The 26,532-nt window shown below is 37.5% G+C and overlaps 2 protein-coding genes across 7 annotated transcripts in view; both read right to left on the bottom strand.

Moving 5' to 3' along the window:
• Positions 1-8,057, bottom strand: part of camsap3 (calmodulin regulated spectrin-associated protein family, member 3) — a 36,077-nt gene extending 28,020 nt beyond the window's left edge. For all 4 annotated transcript variants that reach the window (XM_079380535.1, XM_079380533.1, XM_079380534.1 and 1 more), the window contains exon 1: positions 7,590-8,057. In XM_079380535.1, the coding sequence (XP_079236661.1) occupies positions 7,590-7,722 (133 nt within the window). In that variant the 5' untranslated portion in view covers positions 7,723-8,057. The remainder of the gene's footprint in view (positions 1-7,589) is intronic.
• A 273-nt stretch (positions 8,058-8,330) lies between these two features.
• Positions 8,331-18,800, bottom strand: LOC306848148 (pre-mRNA-splicing factor SYF1-like). Of its 3 annotated transcripts, XR_013782209.1 has the most exons (20): positions 18,622-18,780; positions 18,053-18,201; positions 17,837-17,960; positions 17,516-17,713; positions 17,248-17,382; positions 16,020-16,184; positions 15,783-15,927; positions 15,549-15,700; positions 15,333-15,452; positions 15,118-15,249; positions 14,918-15,049; positions 14,713-14,826; positions 14,420-14,582; positions 14,124-14,314; positions 13,917-14,039; positions 13,661-13,832; positions 9,755-9,875; positions 9,477-9,586; positions 9,215-9,368; positions 8,331-8,744 (listed from the first exon to the last, which is right to left on the bottom strand). XR_013782209.1 is itself a non-coding variant. In XM_079382518.1 (19 exons), the coding sequence occupies exons 2-19, from the start codon at positions 18,136-18,138 to the stop codon at positions 9,307-9,309; spliced, it is 2,445 nt and encodes an 814-aa protein (XP_079238644.1). In that variant the 5' UTR covers positions 18,139-18,197; positions 18,725-18,800; the 3' UTR covers positions 8,754-9,306. The 3 variants fall into 3 exon arrangements, 2 of the variants coding, with proteins under 2 accessions (XP_079238644.1, XP_079238643.1); XM_079382518.1 differs by lacking the exon at positions 8,331-8,744 and having other exon boundaries at positions 8,754-9,368; positions 18,053-18,197; positions 18,725-18,800; XM_079382517.1 differs by lacking the exon at positions 8,331-8,744 and having other exon boundaries at positions 8,757-9,368.
• Between the last annotated feature and the right edge of the window lie 7,732 nt (positions 18,801-26,532).

Raw genomic sequence — 26,532 nt, forward strand, 5'->3', positions numbered from 1 at the left:
TCATCTCTTAAAACTAAGGCTGCATTTATCTGAACAAAATTGCAGGAAAAATAGCAATATTAAAATATTACTACATATTGACAACGATAGTGTCACATGATCAACGGACAATAGTGTCGCATGATCCTTCAGAACTCATTCTAATATACTCATCTGATGCTCAAGAAACATTTCTTATTATTATCAATGCTTAAAATTTTTTGCGGAAACTTAGATACATTTTTGACGAATAGAAGGTTAAAGTGAACAGCATTTAAATATAAATCCTTTGTAACATTATAAATGTGATGCATGGTAGTCCCACCCCGTGAATGGTCAAAACTGCAAAACTACAGAAAAATCTCTTTTAAATGTGTATGTTCTGTCTGGCTGTAATTGTGCCATGCAGCATTTTCACATTCAGTGTGGACAAACAACTCAAAAGTCAAGACACGGTAAAGGTTAGTTTCTTATTAGAAATGACACTATTTTGAATAACGAGCTAACAAAACGCAGTTAAATTAGTAATATAGCTACCTCTACTTTTGAGTCTACAAACACACTATTTAGATGAGCAATGTCTCATATGTGGAAGAAAGAATCAACAAGGAAAGAAGGTAAACACTCAAGGAGCATGTCAGATGACAAACTAGACACTATTATGACAGCAAACACCAACTCCGAAACTGTAAACATTATCCATATCACTCTGTTCTTCTTCAACGTGCACGCTATCAGATTTGCTTTCGTTCTCTCACACACATACGCACGGAAGTCGTGGCCTAATGGTTAGAGAGTCGGACTTGTAATCCAAAGGTTGCGGGTTCGAGTCTCGGGCCGGCAGGGATTGTAGGTGGGGGGAGTGAATGTCCAGCGCTCTCTCCACCCTCAATACCACGACTGAGGTGCCCTTGAGCAAGGCACCGAACCCTCAACTGTTCCCCGGGCGCCGCAGCATAAATGGCTGCCCACTGCTCCGGGTGTGTGTTCACGGTGTGTGTGTGTTCACTGCTGTGTGTGTGTGTGTTCACTGCTGTGTGTGTGTGTGTGTTCACTGCTGTGTGTGTGTGTGTTCACTGCTGTGTGTGTGCACATTGGATGGGTTAAATGCAGAGCACGAATTCCGAGTATGGGTCACCATACCTGGCAGTATGTCACTTCACTTCACTTCACTTCACCAATTTCAGTCAATGAAGAGGTGAAAGAGATTCAGGAGATCTGGCTCAATGGTAACAGTGGACAGAAATGTGAAATCAATCAACTTAAGAAACCGATCGCTCGGAGCGTTATTCATTAAAATGGTTTGACTTGAGTCAGCTGAGCAGGAATCCAAAAGCAAACAGAGATGTTACATAGAAGTCTGTAGGAGACAATAGCAAATAGGATGTAGCGTCCCCACACCCACAGTTCAAGCGGTCAGCTGAGCTTTACACACCTGTCACATCTCAGAAAGTCTCCAAACACAGACAGCTAAAGCCAGTAAAAGAACATCATGAGAGCTGTTTCAAGTTTCCAATATAAAGCTGAATAGCTCCTTTACACTACAGAGAAGGCTCAGCCTCAGATTTGAAGAGGGTTGTCATGGGAACATTGAGCATTAAAGCCCATTTTTATTTTAATTAAAGGCCAGCAGGCACAATCGGAGGACCACACAGATGTTTTATGACCGTTATGCTCTGGTCCACTGGCCTCTCGAGTCAGGAACAATCCATTCAATATATGATGCAGTTTCATCAACAAAATGTTACGCGCTTGACAAAAAATGTAGACTATATGCACCGATATCATGCAAAAACCAGGCATATTACAAATAAGAACATATCTCTTATAACATCAAAGCTATCCTGAGACAAGAACAGGTATTCTTTTGATTTTAGGACCACAAAGTTTTGATCCACTTCAAATGTTGACTACTGTAATATATTGTGAATATTGTGTATTTTCCCTGAAATACACAAACTCACATATTTCTCTTTTGAAACGTATTTTTGATCAAATAAATGCAGCCTTGATGAGCATAAGAGTCTTCTTTTAAATAAATTTAAAAAAATCATACTGACATCCAAGCTTTTTAACAGTATATTTTAAACAGCATACTTTGAATAAAGTAGTAATTTAGCAAAACGTCAAACATGGCAAACTTCAGTCAAGTCATCTTGACTGATGTTAAACAGACTGGCTTTTAATCTTTTACTGGATGCGCCGTTTCTTTCAGTCAGGTTAATGGTTCAGACAAAAAAAACTTTTCCAAATTAACTTCTTACTTTGAAGGCTGTGGTTGTGTTTTGACCAGCATCTGTACAAAGGTATGCCTACAAAGCGTTCTTCATATCTCTGACAAACACCAACACAGTAAGCTGAGTCAGCACAACAAAAAGAAACTGCAAGTGGCCACTTTGTGTCCAAACTTCACTGGTTAAAAAGCCAAGATCGTGCCACTGGACTCTCATTCTAATCTTAGCTTTCATTATGAAGAATTCAGATTTTAAGGGCGTGTTCTTCAAGTAATTACCTAAACAACATGATAAAAAACAAACAAAGGCCACAGTCGTTCTGAGCCACCTCACCTGTTGAGTCACTGCAGTGACACACTGATGATTCCAGCATGACTATTACAGGCAAAACGCTCACACGACCATTAGAGAGGAACGAGCAAATCGGGTCATAACAACACTGGCCGTCCTTAAACATTCATGGATGAGGAACACTTTATCAGTGTTCTTCCTTATGGTTATCAAGGGAGATAAGAACAATTCTGCCATCTGAGGAGGGAGTGTTAAAGATACGTGTTGCATTAGTTGTGTTAACTTTTTTTTGTTGTTGATGTGCGTAAAACTTTGTTACAGGACAACTAGGACAGAGCTCCAAGGATTACAGCCAAATTCATCCAGAATGAAGTTCTGGCTTTCAGTACGAAGTCAAATTTTTACATTTTCTGTAAACAGTAGCGCCTAACCATGAAAAATTCACTGCCAGCCTGTGCCAGGACATTGCAATACAGCTGCTAAGGTGTTCTGAGTACTTGTAGTTACTAGTTATTTGTACATGGGTACAAAACTGGAGTGATACCATTTCAAAAAGTACACTTTTGTACATTATTTACATCTAAAAAGTGCATATTGTTACCTTAAAAGGTACATATTAGTCTCTTTTTAAAAGGTACTGCCCAGTTGCACATTTTTCATTTTCTACAATAATTACAACAATAACAATAGGTACATAATTAATAATAATAACTTAAGTAAAACATAATTCATAAGTAAATAATACATCAAAGAAGCTACATGATTTGAATTATCATTCATGTTAACAAAAATTTTAAAAAGCCCACGCACTCTAAGGGGGCATTTACACGACACCATTTTCAGCTAAAAATTGAAAACTTTAAGCGTTTTGATCATTTTGATCATTTGGTCTGTATGCAAAACTTTTTGAAAATGCATAGCAAAACTTTTTATTATTATTACATTGTCGTCATGTAAAAAGAAACATTGAATGCAAAATAAAAAAAACATTTTGGTCACGTGATCTTTCTTACCATGCATTGAGATTGTTTGCAACTTTTCCCTTAAAGTAGTGTCATTTTGTTTTGTTTTTTTTCAATGTTTATTTTTCATTATTAGAGTATACAGGCTTCTTTTTAATTTGTGTGTCTTGATTTTTCTTTTTTTTCAAGGCATGGTGAGTTTCTGGCTATTTTTTAGTTATAATTCACGTTCATAACACAAACACTCGCAACAAAGTTTACTATGTCAGGGGTTTTGAAAAATCCTTAACCCCTGAGTAAAAGCTACAGTAATAGTCACGCTTGAAGCCAAAAAACACACTTGCACAGACCCCTTGCTGATAACACAGGTAGCAAGTAGCAGCACAGTATGCCTTAAAAGCGTGGGTATAAATATGAGGGCTACATCTCAGACTCGCAGTGAAAGCAATGATGTCATCGGGTTCAAGCAGGGAAACAAGTGCAGTGCTGGATCAGACCTCTAAAGTCACACACACGCACACATCTCAACGCTGAAATACAGCCATCACTCCAGCCAAGCCTCTTTAATCTGGTGAGATTTCTCTCCGGCTCGACTCTGTGTGCCAGACCGGGTGACTTTGACCAGAGGGTGTGGTCGCACAGGTCTGCTATTGGTGCAGGGAGTGAATACAAACAGAAGTGCCACACACTGGCGTTCACAACTTAATTACACGTCAACCAGGTGAATTACGAAGATGTCAGTTTCTCACACTCAGGGCAGATCCTAACTATGTGTGGCGGATAATCTGCAACAAAAGGAACATTTTGTGAGAAAATCTAGATGTGTTTGGGGTTTAAGGTGTTTCTATATTTAATTTAGCATGATTGCGTTGTGACTAAAACATTAGCTCTCCTCAAAAACTAGAGAGCCGCCTCACTGTTTGCTTCTTTCATAGGCAGCTGCCTAGTAAGACAGCATCATGATCATCATGTAATCTCATAAATTAAACAGATGGAAGATTCTACATAGGCAGAAACTCCACACACCACACAAACAACACGACACACAGAAGACTTCTGAGTGATTCCAACAGAGTGCGTGGCGCCTACCCCTTTTTCAGTAGCCTTGTTTAGGCAAGTATTTTCTCATCGAGATTTTTAAAAGTCTTTTAGTTAAGGAGCTATAAGTTGTAAACCAAACCAACCAGTTACAAGGTGTAATCGCAATATTACAAACTTTGATTTGAAGCAAAAATAGGCTAAATGTATTAGAAAATCTGCCAAAAAGATAAAGGGACAAGACTGTGTACTTAACAGATTAATGAGGGAAAGAACTACAAAACACTACGATTACAATAAAATCAAAAACAATGCAGAAAAACAAAACTACCGATATAAAGATGTTATTATCTATATACACCATACAGAAACAGAAATGTATTTTACATTCATTGCAAATGCACAGTGCTTCATGGGAGTGGATGGCTGCTAAAGTGTTGTTTTGGTGCAATTTGCTTGTGGCAGTTCTCTGATTGGTGCAGATTTCTCTGCAGAATCATGGGTAATGTAGTTTTTCCCACGGTAAACTAAGCTAACGGAGTGATACTATTGTAGGCACAAAAATACACATTACACACAAATATTAGATCAAATTTGCTAATACCTTTTTAATTACATTGAACTTTTATCAATAATTTTAATAATAAAACGTTTATTTTCTCACCTCGTTTGCCATTTTTGCACTAAGCAATGCATTCTATGGCAGACAGAAACACAACAGCATAGCTCTAGCTTATGTTCTGTTATTTAGGGCCTATTATATATTAGTTATTTTTGACTTCCCTTGATGCAATAAACTTGATGTTCTAGAAGAACCTTAGAATACGGTCACGCCACTGTATAATCGAAACTCATTTGTACTTGAAAATTACAGACTGCAGATTAAAGATTACATTACTCATGCAAACAAAACATCTTTAATCATCTTCTAATTCTCCACCCGTTTCGGAGATACAAGTTATGAGTAAGGAGAACCGTTAAATCTAGGTCTGCTGTTTGTGCGCTTGCTCACGGCGACTCTAAACGGGCTCAAGGACTAAAGCAAGAACAGGAATGCAGACTTACAATCTGAATTAACAGTGGTTCATTAGGTGAACACAATGCGGCTTTTTAAAAACAATCCAAGAACACAAAAAAACACACTCACTACCCCATCTGCTGCACCCAGAGAGAAAAACAAATCTTTTACTTGTGAGCTTCAATTCGCAGGCCAGTGAACTGTTCCTGAGCACAGAGCACCTCACCATACACTGAGGTCCTTCTCACCTGACTGTGAAGGGAACACTGAGATTATACACTGTACACATAGACTGAGTGACGCATCAGCTAGGCCTAATGAAAAAGTATTCTCAGGCTGGTTTTAAAATCCAATAACCAACACTGATGTTAACTACAAGCGCACAAAAGGAAAAAGGGCAAAAGAGTATGTAAGGCTGCATGGTCTCAGTGGGAAATGAATTGAGTTGACAAATGACATTGACATTTTTTGAATGAATTTGAATGTTAAAAATGAAAATGCATATTTTAGACACTGGGACTGTGTCTGGGACCATTTCTTTTAAAGGCAAGACACCACAGGCAAAACCATTGTTTTGTTTTTCATGCACTGGTCAATTTTGATATTTCGGTCTACTTTGCCTCCATTACTTGTCTTCATTCTGACTAGTGAAGAGAAAACATCCAAAATACACATTTAAGTAATTATTATCTCCACTTCAGCAACACCTAAATACACCAAACTTCACATTTTCATTTTATTAAAAACTTTGACATTTTATAAAATATATTTTTTTTATTGACAGGAATTTTTGAAGTGACCAACTCAAGAAAAAGCCTTGTTCAATATATTCAATGTTCAATACATGAATTCTGAACCTGGCTTTAATCAATGTTCAGATTTCTGTTCAGGAAATGTATTTAAATTAGTGCATATTTTATTAAAGCCTATTTTTACTTGAAATTGTACTTGTATTTTAATACAAAACAAATATTTTAATACACTTTAATAAGCAGCTGAGGAAGTGATGCTTTGACCTCACACGGTCACTGCTTGACGTCATGTCAGCTATCCATGCACATAAAGCATCATTTTTAGCATCTTTTTACAGGCCTATGTCTTTTTAATATTTCCAAAGGAAATAATTAAACATACAAAGCATTTTAGTAATTCTCAACCTTCTGCTCTGTCAGAAACCAAGACCTCTTGCATCTTTCTAAGTGCTCTTGTGGGTGTATTAACAAAGGGGTTGGTGATAGTGGGTGTGTGCACGCCTCATGACACATAGGTGCTTTCATCACAAAACACACATATTCATATTCAGCTCAAAACTACTACATTTCTTCCCATCATATCATAATTCCCAGACAACAACGTGTCTACTGCAAGGATTAAGCCAGCATGGAAAATGATCACGGGCAAACAAGGACACGTTTTATCCTCTCTCATATTAAGGCATAGTTCGCTTTATTTAAAAATTTTGTTTATTTTAACATTACTTATAATTATTTTTTATATATATAAAATTATAGGAATCTGATTTGCCTTCATGAAACGGTTATAGCATTATGCATACAAACATTTTATCATATTATTCGTGTGTTATCAGAGCCAGAAGTGTGGAAAGCACACTTTTAGACCTTGCATCAGACTATTAATTTATTAAAGCATTAATTCAAGAGCCAGGCTGAATGTATATTGTAGCAAGACACTGCTGGATCACAACCAGCAGCTGCTTTCCACCTCTCATATGGTCTTTGTGTTGTGAAAAACGCTGAGTCTACACGCTGTTCACCTTCACACATGCTTTCCTCCGCAGTCACTGAACAATGAGCAAATGCTGGCCTCAAAACACACAGGTGAGAGAGAGAACAGCACATGATTTGAGAAGGAAATTAAAATACATTAGACTCAAATGGCTGTGTCTCATAACCCAGCGAGCTGCCTAGCTACACGGTATTTTGGGGATGGTGGGGGGTTACAGACAGCATATTTTGCGCAGTTTTGGATTAAACTGACTCAGAAGAAAAATAAATGCAATCTAGGTATGCAGCTCACTAGGGTTTGACACACAGCCGCTGTATTTACCTGCATTGCCGTAAGATTTCGCCAGAAGCCACCCAACACTGGCGCAGATTTTAGCTCTGGTCAAATCATACTGGTCCAATGGCTTTATATCCGGGACCACAAAAGTCTTCCTCATTGCATTCGAGTCCACCATAGCAGGTCCAAAACAGAAAAAAGACAGGAAGGCGATGCGGTGAGCAATGAAACAAAATCAAACAGTCATCCTCTGCTTTCACGCGACCACAGCATTGGGACTGCGAAAGGCCGATATTTAAGGCTTGCGTTGCGGAGAAAAATAATGGAATTTACAATTTAATCCTCTCCAGGTCTTCTTTTCATACGTATAGGTATGTTTTAGTCTATCGGAGCGACAAGTGCAGCGATATTCCCGGGGATGTTTCACTATTTTCGACGCCGCTTCAGAGTCCACATCTCTCTGGCTGATTCGCTCCGCAAGCGTCTGATTTCCAGGTACTCCATGCTCCTGTCAATCATCCCGCCGGGCATCCAATCAGCTTCCAGAGTTTAGGACACAAGGGGCGGGGCTAGGAATGTGAACTCGAGCAGCAGGTAGGAAGGCGCTTTAACTCATGGAAGCAGGTGCAGGACAGGTAGAACTTGCCCAGAAGGGTGCGAAAGGGAAATATTAGTCATTATGAACAGCGTAATACATATAATCGTCACGGCGTTACAATGCTAAACTGAGTATAGTGTCAACCGCACCAGTTTTCTTAGGTTTTTTTAATTAATTTTTTTGTATTTCTATACATGTGTTGGAGAAAAGGGTATATTTTGTTTCAAAGCTATAGCCTATTGTTTCGCCTCACACGCTGACCAGCATAATGTTGTGGATATTTCATCAAATTACCAGTATTTAGGCCACAGCATGTCATTAAAAGGATTTGACAGTCACTGGTTTATTCGCAAAACAATGTATGGCACTTATGTGCAGTAAGGACTTTTCACCAAAAAAAAGAAGGTTGTGGACAGACCTAACAGAGGACATAATTCAGTGAAGGTCCAGGTCACATGATGTTAAAGAGACCACTGCTGGAACTTTGTAAGAAGATTAACTCCGAGGACTATTTTAATCTAATTAGGGATGAACAGGGCATTTGTTTTTCTTCATTCTTCGGTTTTCCTTTTTTGTTTGTAGTGGAAACAGCATTCAGTGTACTGCAAATAAAATAATTCAATTATGCTTATTTTTATAAACACATATACTGGAAAACTTCTAAAATAACTCCACATCACACTACAAACAGAATAAACTTTTAAACTATAATGAAAGTTTACAGTGACATCACTGACCAAATGCGCCGTTTTCTTTTTTCTTACACTGGCATATTTCTCAAACCACGGCATTCAGATGTTTGCACAAACAAACATCTGAAAAGCTCCACCCATGTGTCCATGCAATTATGGGCAGTGCCTTCAGAGAGTTTACAGTTCTGCAATCTGATAATAAATGATCTGCAGATGTCAGGCATGTTGATTGTTCTTTTAATATACAGTAGAGAGGGGTAAACAATAGTTCAAGCGCTTTAACATTTCATCTACCCCATGTCAGGATGAAGAAATTGAAAGCATGTAAATGCTGCAAAGAGTGACAACATGAGGTCTGAACAATGCAATAAGCCATTCACATGAATTCCCATCAGCATGTTGCTATTCATTCCTGTGTTTCCTGATTACTGAATCCAGGTGTTTTGTAATCATCTGTAAAACTGCAGCAAATTCAGTCTTCCTTTAGTCCTCCGAAGACAGCAGTAGGGACAGACTTCTGCTCTAATTGCACCTCTGCAATTAAACAATGCAAATGATCAGACTACCAAAGTTAAGCAGCTATTCCAAGACACACCACTGAAAATCATAAAAAAAAAACAATCATCCCCCATCTGAACTAACCATCTGGTTCCCCATCCTCTGCATCCTCATCTTCATCATCATCAATGTCAATCTCATCTGGATTAGCTTGTTTGGCCAGTTCAGCGAGTTCACTGCGAGAGGTATCACTCCTGTACAAACCAAACAAAAGTCAAGCGATGTAAATAGTACAATCGAAACTTAATTTTCAACAAGGGCAGAACCTTTAAATAAGCCTTTGAACCAGCTGTATGTACCACACAGCCTACATGCTCTGATTGATCAGTGTGGCCTGCCTCAGACTAGGGCGCGATGCATACCTGACAAAAAGGATCTTGTCTTTAGGTTTGGGTTTGTCCTGTTCAGCCTCTACAGCGAGCTGTTGAGCTTTCTGCTCCAGCAGCTTCATGTCATCCACTCCGCTCTGCCCCGGAACAAGATCTGAAAGTAAAACATAAGCAATTAAAAACTGTTTAAGCACACAAGGAAGAATTGATATGCTATTATATAACCTCAATTTGTGGATTAATCCAGCACCTATTTGTTTACCATTCTCACCTGTGGTAAGAGAATATATTTTACATCCAAATATATATTATCATTTCTCAATGATAATATAAAATTTTCATTCTTAGTTTTATTACATTTTTGTAATTATATGTGCTTTTGTCATTTTAATTTTTTTTTCTGTACAGCTTTATTTTTCATTTTAGTCATTTTAATACGTTAACAAATATATCAGTTAAATATTTCTGTTTGTTGCCAAAGCAACTATTCTAATTTTCATTCACATTCATTTTTTTAATTTGTTTTATCATTAATAAAAAAATATATATATATATATTATTCTTAGTTTTAGTCAACAATAACAACTGCTCCAGTCATTATTGTGGGTTTTATATATATATATATATATATGTGTGTGTGTGTGTGTGTGTGTGTGTGTGTGTGAGACATATATATACCGGTTCCTGAACTATACTTTTTTCGATACCAATTTTATGAAAACAGTTTTAACAAGATTACATTATCTCAAAAAACTTTGGTTTTATTTTTTTCAGCTTGTTGATGTTTATACAGACTCAAAGACTCATCTCCTGAGCCAATGCACAAAGGAACAAAATATAGCCAACAATAAATCAGTACAAATAATTTTAATAAAGCTCAAATAGTTTTCAGTTTACACTAGTGCGTGCTCGTTTTAAAACGCATAGCTCAGACAGAATCATCATTTCTATTCATTTATTCGAGGTTGTTAAAGACTTCAAGAAATTTAAAATCTTTATCCACTTTCATAAGTGGATGTTTTATTTTCTTTCACAATGTTTTATTGTTATTAAATTCTGGTGTAGTATGTCTAATTATTTGAATGCATAAAAACTACTTAGTTTATTCAAATTTATTCTTAAAACAGCCTTATGAAATGTTTTCTTTTTCCTCAGAAATTCTGTGTTCTGTATCTGGTTTTCAAATGAAGGCATAAAACATTAATTTCATTTTTCTTTTAAATTATTGAAACTAAAACTTTATTTATTTTGGCAAACAAAATTTGACTATTAAAATTAAAACATGGAAGAAATGTTGTGTGATCATTAATTAAAAAATAAGAGTTTTAATAATTTTAATAGTAGCCTAGTAGTAGCAGTATGTACTGTCTGCTGAACAATATTAATTCATTTCTGCCGCAGTGTCTTCCAAGTTAAACCGAACTTTTATTTTGACGGGTTTCCGGGAATACCTTTACAGTTCTGTGCGTATATGATATGACGCAAGTTTTACTCAAATCAAACGGTAAAATGCTGATGAAGTGACTCTCAGAGCAGTTCTGGAGCTGTTATTCATGTGTTTATGTCCTCATTTAGTGAGACGGCAGACGCTGAAATGTCACGCGAGCTTCAGTCTGTGTCAAGTAAGCGAAACTGCGCGATATAGAGAGCAGACTGCTCCGTACGCTTTCGAAACGCTCTCGCGGATGTCAAACACTGATCAATCAGCACCGCGTCACTTCTAGTCAAACACACCTAGTGCTGCAGGCTTATTGGCTCACTGACGTTAATGAGATTAACCCCTTAGGTATCGAAATGTGTGTGTGTGTGTGTGTATATCAGTGGCGATTTCTTTAAGACTGCAAGGGAAGCTCAGCTTCCCCTATAATGTCAAAAAATTTATGGTCAAACATGTACTATTGTGTTAACATTTTATTGATTAAAAATGCGTTAGAGCACGTTCATCTCGAAGACGAGTTCGTTCAGAATCAGCTACATATAGCAGGTGACTCGATTTCCTTCTCATATATTCCCGTAGCATCAGTGCATTTGCCTGTTGAAGCCCAGCGTCCGTTGACTTCTATGGGGCTGCTTTGAACAGTTTTTTTCAGCGCTTCAAAACTAGACGGTCATTGGATAAATGCTGAGATTATGTCCCGCCCCCGGACGCTCAGCGTCTCTGGGGGTGAATGGAGGAGTGGGCGGGGCTGGACTCCGGGCTTCTGCGTGATGATTGGAGGGTTTGTCGAAAGACTGCATCTCCTTTTGATAAGAAGTCGCTGATGCTGAAGCCATTCGAGCCAGTGTTGCCAATTTAGCGACTTTTCAGACCACCCTAGTGACTTTTCAGACCACCCTAGCGACCCTTTTCCCCAAAAGTGACTAGCGACAAATCTAGCGACTTCTTTGACAAACCTTAGCGAGTCTCTGTGATCGCTGGAACTGCCGCAACGGCGCGAGGTCAGCACGCACGCCCCTCTTTCTCTGTTCAGTGAGCGGCTGAGAGGAGCGTTCAGTTCAAATAAATATTATGTTGCTTCTCTAATTTTACATGCAAATATAGCCGAAATCACAGCACAGGAATTGTCTTGTCTTACCTTGTGTGTATTATTTGATTTCATCAGACGACGGCTCGATTATAAATTAGGATTTTTGTGCAGACTAACTTCTTGGGAGGGAGAGCTGGTTATGTATTCTTAAAGGGCTGCGTTTCAGTCACTATTTCATATTTATCCCGTTGACTGACAACATAAACAGTAAAATATATAAAGGAGAACAGTTTTATTGAGAATTTGGCTGCATTAAAATACAGTATGAGTACAGAGAGACAAACAAATGTAAAAGGCAATATGACGCGATGACGTAATTAATATGCTAATTAGCGCATGACGTCATCTGGCGCCATTTAGCGACATTTCAAACTGGCTTTAGCTACTTTCCATCGAAAGAAGTTGGCAACACTGATTTGAGCTCAGTCCCATAGTGGACTTTGCAAGTGTAGTCAAAAGACAAACTGCTGCAACCTATTTCTTGATATTTGCTTGGCGAAATTGCTGGGCAATTTTCATTATACATTTCACACAATTATACACCACATTCCTTGTTTCAGTTTAACCTAATTCCCACATTTCCTCCGTCGAGTTTAATGTTTTTTTAGATCGTTTGTTCATTCAGTCATTCATACAGTAGGCCAGGCGTTGAACTAGCCAGCTAGCAAACTGCACACGATGGCAGAATTTACGTATAAATAAATGGACAATTTTTATGATGTAGGCCGAAAATGAGCTTCCCCTCTTTGAAAGACCAGCAGCCGCCACTGGTATATATATATATATATATATATATATATATATATATATATATATATATATATATTAGGGCTGTATACCTTGGAGAACCTGGCGATACGATACATACCTCGATACACAGGTCACGATTCGGTACGTACCTCGATACAGAGCTGTCTCGATACGATTTGATACAATGTCACACGATTCGATACGATTCAATAAAAATACATGGGCCAGAGCCAATTAGTTAATGCTGAACACATTTACTCAACAAACAGAACTCTGCATTTTTCTTCAATTTATTGAAGACAAAAGTGCATTATAACAAAGTGCATTTTGCTTAAATATTTGCAACTTTAAGTGCTCTGATTAATTGTACACAAATTGTATTAATCTGGAAATTACCACAAGTCAACATTTAACTTTCCAAGGGTACAGTCTGAGCTCACACAAGCACAAAATCTTCTTATTATTATTCTTAACTTCTTATTAAATCTTCTTATAATTCTTTTTTGTGACACCATGTACTGCCATAACATATTTCACTATGAAATCCTTTTCAGGATTTTGACATCAACACACTGATGCACACCAATAACACACCAATCATGCACATTTATTAAAAACAATCCATTATGATTTCCAGTTAGCTTTAATAAATGAGACGTACCTGTTCCAGTAGCATTGGTGGTTGCCTTGAGCATCTGAGAGGACATGAAGTTGACTTGTGTGTTGTATGTGGCCTGTACACTGCGTTTAATCCGCAGCATCTCACGGATGGTGTCCTCATTACCGTGGCGTATCTCAAACTCCTTCCACGTTTGCCAGAAATGAGCAGTCACCTGATCAAGAGATGCTAAGTCAGTCAAAATACAGGACACACACAATATGAGAAAAGTAATATAGGCCGGTGCTGTAAGATTTACCCTCGGATCACAGATCTGAGAACAGTACGAGTAGATGGCTCTCGCTCTGTCAATCTCCCCAAGTTTGCTCTCCATGTCAGAGAAGCGCAAACACATGTCTCTGGCATGCTCATCTGGCAGGACCTGCACCAAACCAAATTAACTCATTAAAGTACATAACACATACGATTACACTCCCTGATATTTTTAAATGAGTAAGTGATTTACCTCAATGGCTTTCTGATAGATGGCTCTTGTGTGAGTGACTCCATAAATCTCTGCTGCCCGCTTGATGTAGATGTTGAACATTTGATGACGTTCCTCTGGTTCTACCGCTGCAGTGGCTCTCTCGTACACAGCCATGGCATGTCGCGCCAGACCGTACTCCTCCTCCAGCTTAGCATACAGCAAGTAGATAGCTGTTAAACAACACAAATTAAATCAGGACCAGGGTTCCAGGCATTTACTCTTAATCTTAAATGAAGGTAGTTAATCATAAAATTTTGTGTTTTCTGCATTATTACTTTTGGCATATTTAGCAGGACACCCATCCAGCGCTTGCTCAAACAGATCTCGCGCTCTCTCCAGCTTTTTGCCTCCATAACGGTCGATGAACTTGGTGAGGTATGTGTTCCAGATGTCATGGACATTAGGCCACTTAAAGAGGGCAATGCCACGCTCGTATGCCTTCAATCAAAATCCAGATTTATTTATAAATAGACAGATTTGTTAAAGTGAAAAGAAGTAAATTCACCAACAAAAAAAAGAACAAAACAATAATAATAAAAAAACAGAAGGTTATGTTAAATCCCCTTACCTTGAAACTATCCTCAAAGTAGTTGTGTTCTTCAAGAAACATGGCATAGTTAATGATGATCTGAGGAGTGGCGATCCGGAGATCAATGATGCGATCATACACTGCCTTTGTGGACTGACAAAAGCAACAGTTACATTAACATACAAAACAGCAAGAACATACATACATTCCCCCTCAGTGAAAAGGAAACGACAAAGCAACATGCCTGGAATGTGCCAAGACTCTCTTCTAAGTCTGCAAGCATGGACCACACTTTCAGAGACTTGTATACTCGATTCTGCACTGGTTCTGATGAATCAAAATACTCTGCTTTTCTTGCCGGAATCGCGGTTGCTTTCTGAAAAGAAAAGGGTCGTCAACATCTGGAAAAAGTTTTATGACCAAATTGCTTCACTAGTCTCTTACCCTTAGTATACGCAAAGCTTGGTCATAATTCTCATGTCTCAGCTCCATCTCTCCATATTCACACCACACTGCAGCAAGATCATCCACCTGTTTGTAGTTCACCTTTGTTGCCTTCTCAAAGATAGTCCGAGCCTTGAAGTTCAAGTGAAATAGTTAACCATCAGTTTAACCAACAAATTATCTACAAAGTTGCAAGTACATAGGAAGTGTCGTACATCATCCAGCTGTTCATTATCCTCATAGAATCTGGCGAAGGACACCCAGAGAGAGTGAGGTTTTCCTGTGGCTTTTATGGGATCTATCGTTTGCACAGCTTCTGTGTATGTGTTGATGATCTATAGGAAACAGCAGAATAAGATGCATAAATCACACACGGCAGTTATGTTGAGACAAATATCAATCGATTTAAAGATGGAAATGATCTTTCCAACCTGTCGTGGTTGGCCCTCGTAGAGTTTGACTCTCTTGTGCCACTCGTGAACATTGTGAGGGTTCTGACGCAGCAGCACGCTGTTTAGTAAAAGTGGTCGTCTAGTTATCAGCAACTCAAAACGAGCCAATCGCAACTCCAAGTCAATGTCATCTAGAGTGGGGAAATCAGGATTTCTGTCAGACCAACATCAAGGATTATTTGCTACAAGGTCTTCAGAGGAAAAATCTCTCACCTTCTTCATCTTTTCCTAGTTCAGACGTGGTCTCCATCTTGGCAGCAATCATGCTCTCCTCAAACTGCGCATAGCTGTCAAAAACCTGGGTGAAGTCTCGCACAGTGACTACGGTTAGGATGGCCTCCTCGTATACATCTCGAGCCTTGAAAAAACAACTTAATGGAGTCAATTTGTGCATGATAGGGGTTAGTTTATCCAGAGGAGTCTTAAGATGTTGTATATTTGTAGTTTTACCTTCTCAAAGTGTCCACTACGGATGTAGTAATCGGCCAGAGAACACCAGAGTTTTCCAAGCTGGTCAGTAAAGCGAGTGAGACCTCCTCGGATAATCGCTCCCACCTTCAGTGAAGTCACCTTGTCTGGGTTTTGTGAGATGAAGTCACAGAGCTCGTGCCAGAGCTGTAATTAAATTTTACAAGAAAAAATATGTACATTCTGCAGAGTATGTGAATGTTTCACAAAACTAAATGAATGCATGAATGGAGACAGAGAATAGGATGGACATTTGATGCATTACTCTTAGAATGACAATTCAATGAATTGATTAGGGACCTAAGCAATTATAATTCCTATAATAAAGACTAGTGTATTAGATAATCATATTTTTCTAATCCAAAATACAATTCTTGACCTATTTTAAACCACCAAATCCAGATGTGCAACCTACATTTTTGTCTTCAAGCATGAATATGCCAGAAAACATACAATAAAATGTTGACCAATTTCAGACTGCATCACTTTGAATATGCATCATTTAATTAGAAACTATAATTAAGATAAATCTGTGTACAATACACTACTGTCCAACATTTTGGGGTCAGAAAGATTTTAGTTTTAAGATTGAGGCGTCAGTAAGAGGTCAGTTTTTTTAAGAAATTAATACTTGTATTCAGCAAAGCTGTATTAAACTCATAAAAAGTGACAATAAGTAGTAGTAGTATATTTTTATTTAATGCCATGTCAGCATCTTAGGCTATTTTGTGACAGTGTAGAAAAAGTTACAAAATATTTTTATTTCATACAAATGCTGTTCTTCTGAACTTTGTTCACCAAAGAATCCTGAAAAAACCTATCACGGTTTCCATAAAAATATTAAGCAGAACTGTTTCAACATTGAAAATAACAAATGTTTCTTGAGCACAAATATTAGATTATATTAGAATGATTTCTGAAGGATCATGTGACACTGAAGACCGGAGTAATGATTGCTTTACCATCACCGGAATAAATTACATTTTAAATATAGAAAGCAGTTACTTTAGATTGTAGTAATATTTCAAAATATATTTTACTTTGTTGTCGACAAAATAAATGCATCCATGGTGAGCATAAGAGACTACTTTCAAAAATATACAAATTAAAATTGTAACAAACCCCAAACTTGTGAAAAGTAGTGTATTTACACTCCAGATGTACAGGTGGACAAACTCATTAAAAAAATGTAAAACCTGGGATTTCTGACCTGATAATTGGACTTTCCCTCTTTAGAAACAAAGTTTTCATCATTGACCACAGCTGCCAGCCGGATCGCAGCTTCATCCAGACGTCCAACCGAACGCAGGTAATCAATGTATTCCTCTGCATTCTCAGGTGACAACTACAAAAAGGACAAAGGAAAAGGAAGTGTGTAGATAGCTTTAATAATTTACACCTTAAGCACAAAGTTTGACACAAACTAATATAGACAATCAAGTGTGTTTTTGGTTTCCAGCATAACTTCCAACCCTTACCTTTAAGTACCGGCGGTAAACACAAATAGCTGTTTCTGGGAGAGGCAAGTTACAGGCAAAGCGAAGATACAGGGGCCAGATCCGAGGATGCTGGGTAATGGGTAGCGCTCTCAAAGCCCTATCGAATGTCCGTCTGCTCCGTGTAATTTTGCATTGAGATACCATGAGCTGACAGTAGTCGATCCATATCCTCGGCATCTGAGGAGACAAAAAAGTTAGCCTTCAGTCTGCTATAAATGGGCAACCGTCAAATCACACGTGATGTTGTCAGTCACACAGCACCACTGTGAAACGTGAAAATGTAAGAAACTTAAACTTTACCTTATGCATAAACACAAGTGCTCTCTCATGACAGTTGTTCACCTCCTCATATGCTGGATCTGTGACACATTTGCCTTTCACCTGTTTCCTTCTCTCTCTCAGGTAGTTGTACCATAACTTGTAACTGAGAAATACATAAGAAAAGAAGCAAATCTATTTTAGGTTCCAGGACACAGGGGTTTCATTATAAGAGAAAACAAGAGGACATGCACAAACCTGCCGGGCAGCTCTTTTAAAGCTCTTTCATAGATCATATTGAGCACTGATTTCGGAGCATTTTGCTTGTGCTCAATGTAACGCATCCAGCACTTGACTGAATACGGATTCCTGATGATTTCCTCTTCATAAGGCAAATCATCATCTTCCTGCAATGTAAACATGACTCTATTAACTATATGAACAACGATGAATGCAAGCTCAAAAAGATAAACTCACGTTAGGGACGTAGAAGTATTTCGAGCTGAATCATATTTGTTCGATTAAAATGGTTATTTAACTTCACATATAGTTAGCAACTTGCTGCTAATCATGTAAGCTAACTAACGTTACTGCTATGCATTCAGTCTATTATTAAACACAATGTTAATCAATGCAAACGACACGACAACACATCAGTTCGTGTTTGACAGGTAATAAATCACAGATGTTAGTAAATAAAATACTAAAACATTATTTTTGTATTTTGCTATCTTAAACTCTCAGAGTTAGCAAGCTAATCACAGCTAAATTAGCTAGGAAAAGACTATTAAATGTCACAAAACCGACTTGAAAACACAAATACATACGAATAAAACGTCTGCCTTTCCGCTAAGCGTTGGCATTTTCCTTAACCAGAGAAAATCCGTTTAATAATTTTAAAAAGTCAGTAATTCTTAACAAAACAAGTACTTTCCCAACGTGTTGGGAACGTAACGTAGAGTACAAAAGCCCCGCCTTTTCCGCGTGAAGTCGATTCCTATTGGCTGTCGCTGCCTCTGGCAGAGGCTTGAGGTTGTGTCGTGCTTCTCCTCTAGGGGGAGCCTCCGGGATCAGGGCGTTTTTAATGGACGGCAATGTAAGAGAGCCATTATTGTGGAGTGAGCTTTAAGTAGACTTTGCAACGAAAAATGTTTTATTAGAGAAGTAACTGTCTAAAAAAGTGTTGATAGTTTCACTTGTGGAAAAAGAAGTGCTCTGAATTGTTTTGAAGCAGTACTTGTAGTGCAGGCCCTACTTTAAATCTTAAAAGTATTATTTTAATAAACTGTTTGCAGATATTAAATCGTAATGTTGGCCACATCTGAAAAAGGTCATACCATTAATATTACCTGTGTAGTTTAATTAAATACGGCATAAAACCCGCACATTCAGGGGCCTGCATTAATTGCATAGACGGAGCAAGAAGATAATGTACAGTAAGTGCATATACACACACAGCTCAGTTGAATGATATTTGCACTTTAATGATGTTAAACTGAATATACGTAGCAAACTCTTTAACATCAACACTGAAAATAGATGGAGCATGCAGTTTATCTGTCAGACCCTATATCATGCCTATCAAGTCTGTTCTAGGGTGTGCAGTCTTGTGTTGCTTGGTGTACTCACTTGTCATTTGTTTCACAGTGAAAAAAATTGTTTATGTTTACTGAAAATTTTGCATGTGGAAACATGTTTAAAGTCATGTACATTTGCAGGAGATCATTATCAGTAGCCTAATTAGATGATGATTTATTTTATATGAAACATGAACAGAACAGGTAACGCTAATTTTAGAAACAGACATAAAGCTTCACACAAATGCATATTTATTTATTCAATTCACAAGAGATTATCAAACACAACATAAACAGCACAAGCCTATTTGATCATTCATCACAGCAGATAAAAAAAGACACAAATAAAATACACTTCAGTCAGTCAGTTTACTCAAACCCTGAGCCATGAAATAAAACCATACAGAATACATTTATAAATGGTATGTTAATTTCCAGTGTGAACATAGCTTATTTTAACATGCTAATTAAAACTTGTTTTTTTTTCAAATTAAATCAAATGCAAATATATTTTTTTCTAAAAAACCAACTAGTTTATTTAGTTATTTAGCAAACAAGCTTATTTGTAATACTGACATTCATCCAGGTGATTATATGAACATGCGTAGCGTCCTACTTTCTCTTTTCTTTGCTTCCCTCTTTTTTCTCTTTCTTTCCATTACTCTTTCCTTTTCCTTTCTTACCCACCTTGTTCGGCTCTGCTCTGTCCCGTACATTATTCTGTTGCAGCTGAGTGGTGTGCACTCTCTGGTTCAGAGAGATGTAATCCTCATATGGGCCCATTGGACTAGCCATGTCTCCTGGGTGTGGAGAAGAGGGTCTTGAGTGTCCCTGACTGGCAGGAGACCTGTGAGGAGACCCGGGTGTGTTCACATTGAGTGACAGCGGTCTGCCAGGCCTTGGGCTGAGAGGAATGACTATAGCCTCCCCTGGTTGTCCGATTGTGAGGAAGATTTCAGGGAATGGACATGGCTGGTTATTTGGTCCATGCGTCTGAAAGAGACCCAAAAATAGGCATTACACTTAGATTTTGTACTGTTGATGCACTTGAATAATTTTTTTAATTTTTGGCCAAAGCATGAGTTCATCAAACTTTGAGTTGACAACAATTTTTCCATAAGCCGAGTAAACTAAAAAAAAAAAAAAAAACACACACAAAAAAAATGAAGCCGGTTGCCTCATGTTTAAAATTTTTTACCTAAGTGTACTTAAGTTTTACTTAAAGAATGACTAGCACTTTTGGCAAATACTGTTGAAAATGGTATATACACACACCATGAAGCCTCCAGCTGTAACAGTGGCCTACAAAAAGCTCATTTGTTTTTATATAAAAATGCAAGTCTTCTCTAGACAAATAGAAAAACGTTCTTATAAACGTTCATAGTGACCACACTGTTATGCTTTGAATATGACAAAAATGAAATTTGACAACATTGACAAAATGAAAATTGATCCACTTATCATTTTAAACTTTTTTCAGTCCTTTTTGGAGTTTGAAAGCTTTGGGTCCCAATTGAATTTCATAATACTGACAAAAACAGCTGAAACATTGTGACGTATGACTTCAGAAGTGTGGAAGTATAATGACTTTCATATAATGACTTTATACAATTTTTGTGGTCATCTACAGTACCTACCTGATGTGGAGAGAAGCACATGGAAATTTGAAATGATATCTGTAAAACAAAAGTGGGCTTCCAATTAATATCAACAAGTTCAGTTGAATTTTTAGAGATGATAAGCAAAAGTAGATGCAGTACATGCAACACAAAATCCCTCACCTGCGCAGACAGGTCATCATGCAGTAATCTCTCGGGGGAAAATGAGGCCGATCTGGGGGGAGGCCTGACAGGTGTGTCTGGTTCACTGACGCTCAGAGTGGGAGAGGAAGGTCTGGAACAAACGTTTTTTGGTGCAGCAGGTGACGCGGGGCTCAGGGTGATTTTAGGGGCTAATGTTTTATTGTTCTCTCTCTTAGTTCCAGTGCTGGAGTTCTGGATGCCTGGCAATGCACCAAGTGTCACACGCTGGTCATCCAGTCGTCCTCTCTGAAAGTTGGCCACCAGTTTGAATAACTGCTCAGGATCTTCCTCTGCATGAAACAAGCCATTAGGATTGCAGTGATGCTTTTTTTATAATGAGCAGGTAATTCATAATAAGCAGAATTGATTACCTGTGGGACTAGCGTTTGGGTTCTTTGGAGAGGAGGAAGTCTTTTTAAAAGGTTCAAATGAGCACCGCTGGTCATCCATTCGCCGTTGTTGTGCATGATGCACCAGTGAAAAAAGCTGGTCCTGATCAATACTATTTTGTACCTGATGCAGAGAAAGAAACACTATAAATTTAATTTGTATACATAGGTTACAATGTAAAAACTGCCTGTGTTAACGGACATCATGACACAGACTTAACACGAAGAGTTCATTTGCAAAAACAATTTTCAAAAATCAAGTTTTTTCATTGTGCATTCCAATTAATCTCAATCAAACTACAGTTGGGTTATTTTGATTAGGTAAAAAAATAACAAAAAAATACTAACTAACTAACACAATATAACACAATAAAAAAAATGAAAACATAATAAAAAAAACATGGTTTTTGCAAATAAACTCTTCACGTTTTATTACTTTTTTTTATTATTATTTTTTTTTAAAAAGGGACAATGCAAAATTTTGACATAAATTTAGCCAGATTTAGTCAAAAGGTTCATTCTTGTCCTAACAGACAACTAACATAAAATGTGAAACAACAAACAAATGCAGTAAAACCCAGAACATCTTTCTTCTTTAAAATTGTAAATTCAACTTATATATGGGTGTATTGTTCATACTAAATCTTCTATCTATCTTTGTCACTTTCAGTGGTACGATTATGTTATAAATGATGTTTATAACCTATAAAAAGGTTATCCATTGATTTTAAATTTTTATTCAGAATTGCCTGTGCTCCAGTTGGATGCTGTCTGGATTGATTTGTGCAGTGTGGTTGCTCACCTCAGAGGCAGGGCTGAATGATCCCGATCTCCGGGATGATTTAGTGGGCGAGCCTGATCCAGACAGGGATACGAGTTGAGAGTGAGACTTCTTTGGGGGGGCAGGAGACCCCAGCTGGATTTTGGGAGCAGAGCAGCGCTGATCATCTATTCTTGAGCCCTGCCAAAGAGAAAATAATACAAGAGTACATCGTTATCACAGAATGCTTTTAAATTAATGATAGTCTATCCAGGTTTCTATTTCTGGGTATCCACCAATTATGGAAACAGGAGAGCGCTAGTAAATGTTGATTAACATCTTAAAATAAGCCTCTTTTTTTGCTGGCCTATATTTGGGACCTTGCTCTTGTTAGAGCTGTGCATAGTTTCACAAATGTATCATTCATCAAATCATCACAAATAGAAGAGTTCAATGTATTATAAAACATACTGCAATTTTTTTTGTAGAAACCAGGTTACACTTTTTATGATTCTTTGACGAATAATTCAAAATAACAGCATTTATATGAATTAGAAATCTCCTATAACATTATAAATGTCTTTAGTCTCACATTTGATCAATATAATACATACTTGCTGAATATAAGCATTAATTTATTTTCTTTTTTTACTTTTTTTTATTGTTTACTGACCCCAAACGTAGTATAATGCCTTTAAATGACGAAGGAAACATCTGAACATTTTACTCGCCTGCATTCTGGAGACCATGCTGAAGAGCTGATCTGAATCCTGAGAACTCATACCATGAGGCGATTTTATCTCCGGCAGCTGGTTTAGCGTCGCCCGCTGGTCATCAAGCTGCCGATTTTGGGTGTTAGCAATGAGTTTAAAAAACTTCTCGACATCTTGATCTGTTTGAAGGGTGTAGAGAAACAGAAACTGCGTTGATTGGTTAGCTCTTTGTAGCTATTTGATCAATTATTACACATGACAGACTTACCTGACTGGCTGTTATCCATATGTCTAGGTGATAAAGGGTTAATCGAGCAGCGTTGTTCATCCATACGTCCACTTTGTGCTTGACTAACTAGACACAACAGCTGGTCCTGCTCACGCTGATGGATTTAGAACAAGAATAACAGGCTTTTATACTTGTTAGTAGAAAGTTGTGAGAAAAAGTATGGTTTAAGTATCCAAGGCTATTGGAAATATAACATTCATGCTCACTTGAAAACTTTCATAGTCCATTCTTTCCTTGTCTGATATAGGGCCGAATGAGGCTGATCTGGTTGTGAGAGTGTTATAAGTGTCTGTATCAGCAGTAGTTTGAGGACTGAAGCTTGATCTTCTCATAGAGTCCTGGGCCTCGGGGGTCAGGCTCATTTTTGGAGGGTTGCGTTTCTTGAAACTCTACATGACAGGTAGAAAAAACAAAAGGTCATTCTCAAACCTTTCTTATATATATATATATACAGGTCCTTTTCAAAAAATTTGCATATTGTGATAAAGTTCATTATTTTCTGTAATGTACTGATAAACATTAGACTTTCATATATTTTAGATTCATTACAACACAACTGAAGTAGTTCAAGCCTTTTATTGTTTTAATATTGATGATTTTGGCATACAGCTCATGAAAACCCAAAATTCCTATCTCAAAAAATTAGCATATCATGAAAAGGTTCTCTAAACGAGCTATTAACCTAATCATCTGAATCAACTAATTAACTCTAAACACCTGCAAAAGAGGGAAATGCCAAAATGCCTGAAGTCCAGTGTCAAGTACCCACAGTCAGTGATGCTGGTGTTGGTCCACTGTGTTTTATCAAGGGCAGGGTCAATGCAGCTAGCTATCAGGAGATTTTGGAGCACTTCATGCTTCCATCTGCTGAAAAGCTTTATGGAGATGAAGATTTCATTTTTCAGCACGACCTGGCACCTGCTCACAGTGCCAAAACCACTGGTAAATGGTTTACTGACCATGGTTTTACTGTGCTCAATTGGCCTGCCAACTCTCCTGACCTGAACCCCATAGAGAATCTGTGGGATATTGTGAAGAGAAAGTTGAGAGACGCAAGACCCAACACTCTGGATGAGCTTAAGGCCGCTATCGAAGCATCCTGGGCCTCCATAACACCTCAGCAGTGCCACAGGCTGATTGCCTCCATGCCACGCCGCATTGAAGCAGTCATTTCTGCAAAAGGATTCCCGACCAAGTATTGAGTGCATAACTGAACATAATTATTTGAAGGTTGACTTTTTTTTGTATTAAAAACACTTTTCTTTTATTGGTTGGATGAAATATGCTAATGTTTTGAGATAGGAATTTGGGGTTTTCATGAGCTGTATGCCAAAATCATCAATATTAAAACAATAAAAGGCTTGAACTACTTCAGTTGTGTTGTAATGAATCTAAAATATATGAAAGTCTAATGTTTATCAGTACATTACAGAAAATAATGAACTTTATCACAATATGCTAATTTTTTGAAAAGGACCTGTATATATATACTGATGAAAAAGAGAATTGATGGTTAGAATTGAAGAGAAAAGTTAGAATTGATTTTCACTCAGAAATTGGTAGTAAATTTCACAAATAAAGAAATTAAAGTAACACTGAATTAAACCGGATAGTTTAAAACAGTAGCATTTTCTTGTAAAAAAGTATAATCTTCATGTATTGAAAAATCCTTTTTTCACAGTATGTTTTATATTGCTTGGAAAACTCACATGAGCTTTGCTGACCATGCTGCAAATCTGATCAAAATTGGTCTTTAGTACATTTCCATCTTTCGGATCTTTGATGGTGAACGCCTCCATCCCTGGCAATGAGTTCAGTGTCACCCGTTGGTCGTCTAATCGTTGACCTTGACTCTTGACCAGGAACTGGAAAAAATCATCTGGATCTGGTGCAGAACATGCAGAGAACATGTAAATGTTACTTTTAAGGCAAGATATCACATTGTTTATTCATGCACTGGTAAATTTCGCTATCACAACTTGTCTTCTTTCAGACTAGGTGGAAAGAAAACATCCAAAATACACATTTAATTGTAACATTACACTTTACAAAACATGAAACAAAACCACTTCATCCAATGATTTCTGTTCTGCCAATGTATGTGAAGTATAAAACACCTCATTTGCATATTTAAATATAACATTTTAGAAAACATGTAATACAAAACAAGTATCTTAATGTACTGTGATTGATAAGATTTGTAAGTATGGTGAATCTTTACATTTTTCACTTTGCCTTTCCTTACTAAATAAACACTACTAATAAAGAGGATCGTTTAAAAGATTAGGGTGGAAGTAAATGAATCTTCAAAAATGAATTCATATCTTAATCACAGTATCTGACCTGGGCTGCGGGCATGAGCTTGTTGGCGTGTTGTTGGACCCAAGGCCAAGGAACAGCGCTGTTCATCTATTCTTCCACGCTGAGCTTTACTAAGCAGGGAAAACAACTCATCCTGCTCATCTGACACTTGCTGTCAAGATAAAAACATTTGATTCAGTTTTTTTTTTTTTTTTTACATTTTTAACAGACAGTAGTAGCACACATGCACATAATGATCAATATGAATAAACTAATAATAAACCATTTGAAATGTTTAGGGTCAAATTAAATCTAAAATGTGAAATAAAAGTATAAAATACCTCCATTTTGTCCACCACAGATGTCATCTCCAATTCTACAATCTTCATCTGGATTTCTTCTTATTAAAATACAAATATCAGTGCATACTCCCTCAAAACAAATATTAGCATTTCAGTCATGCTTCGGTTGAGAGGACATCTCTCTAGACTGAAGCGATGGATAGAGAGCTTTTAGAAGGTCTTAAGCTTTGAATATAACCCACACCCATTAGGAAACCTTCTTTAATCCCAGATAAAACCAGTTAATCCTCTCTATCAAACAGCCAGGATCTTTTATCATGGGAGACGACAATTATTTGAGCAATAACATCAATATCTCTCAGCAGAGACCTGCTGACACATCAGTCTGTGTTTAGGTTAATAATTCTATGGAACCTATTAATGGATTTCTGAAAATCAGCAGACAATGCACTTAAATATTATTTATGTGACGTACAGGAAGAGTGACATTTCAATCAAAAGTTGAGGAAGTGCAGTTGCAAATAGTACAGACCAGGGCCCGTATTCATGAAGAATTTTAATGCAAAAAGTAGCTCCTAGTGACAAAATTCTAAGAAAATTCTTAG

The sequence above is a fragment of the Barbus barbus genome (assembly GCF_936440315.1).
Source record: "Barbus barbus genome assembly, chromosome: 3".
NCBI classification, from domain to species: domain Eukaryota; kingdom Metazoa; phylum Chordata; class Actinopteri; order Cypriniformes; family Cyprinidae; genus Barbus; species Barbus barbus.

Coding starts and splice junctions, on each gene's coding strand:
- LOC306848148 (XM_079382517.1), bottom strand. CDS start 18,657: ATGCCAACGCTTAGCGGAAAGGCAGACGTTTTATTC. Junction 18,202..18,621: donor GAAAGGCAGACGTTTTATTC/GTATGTATTTGT, acceptor TTTACATTGCAG/GAAGATGATGATTTGCCTTA. Junction 9,369..9,476: donor AGAGGATGGGGAACCAGATG/GTTAGTTCAGAT, acceptor GTTTAATTGCAG/AGGTGCAATTAGAGCAGAAG.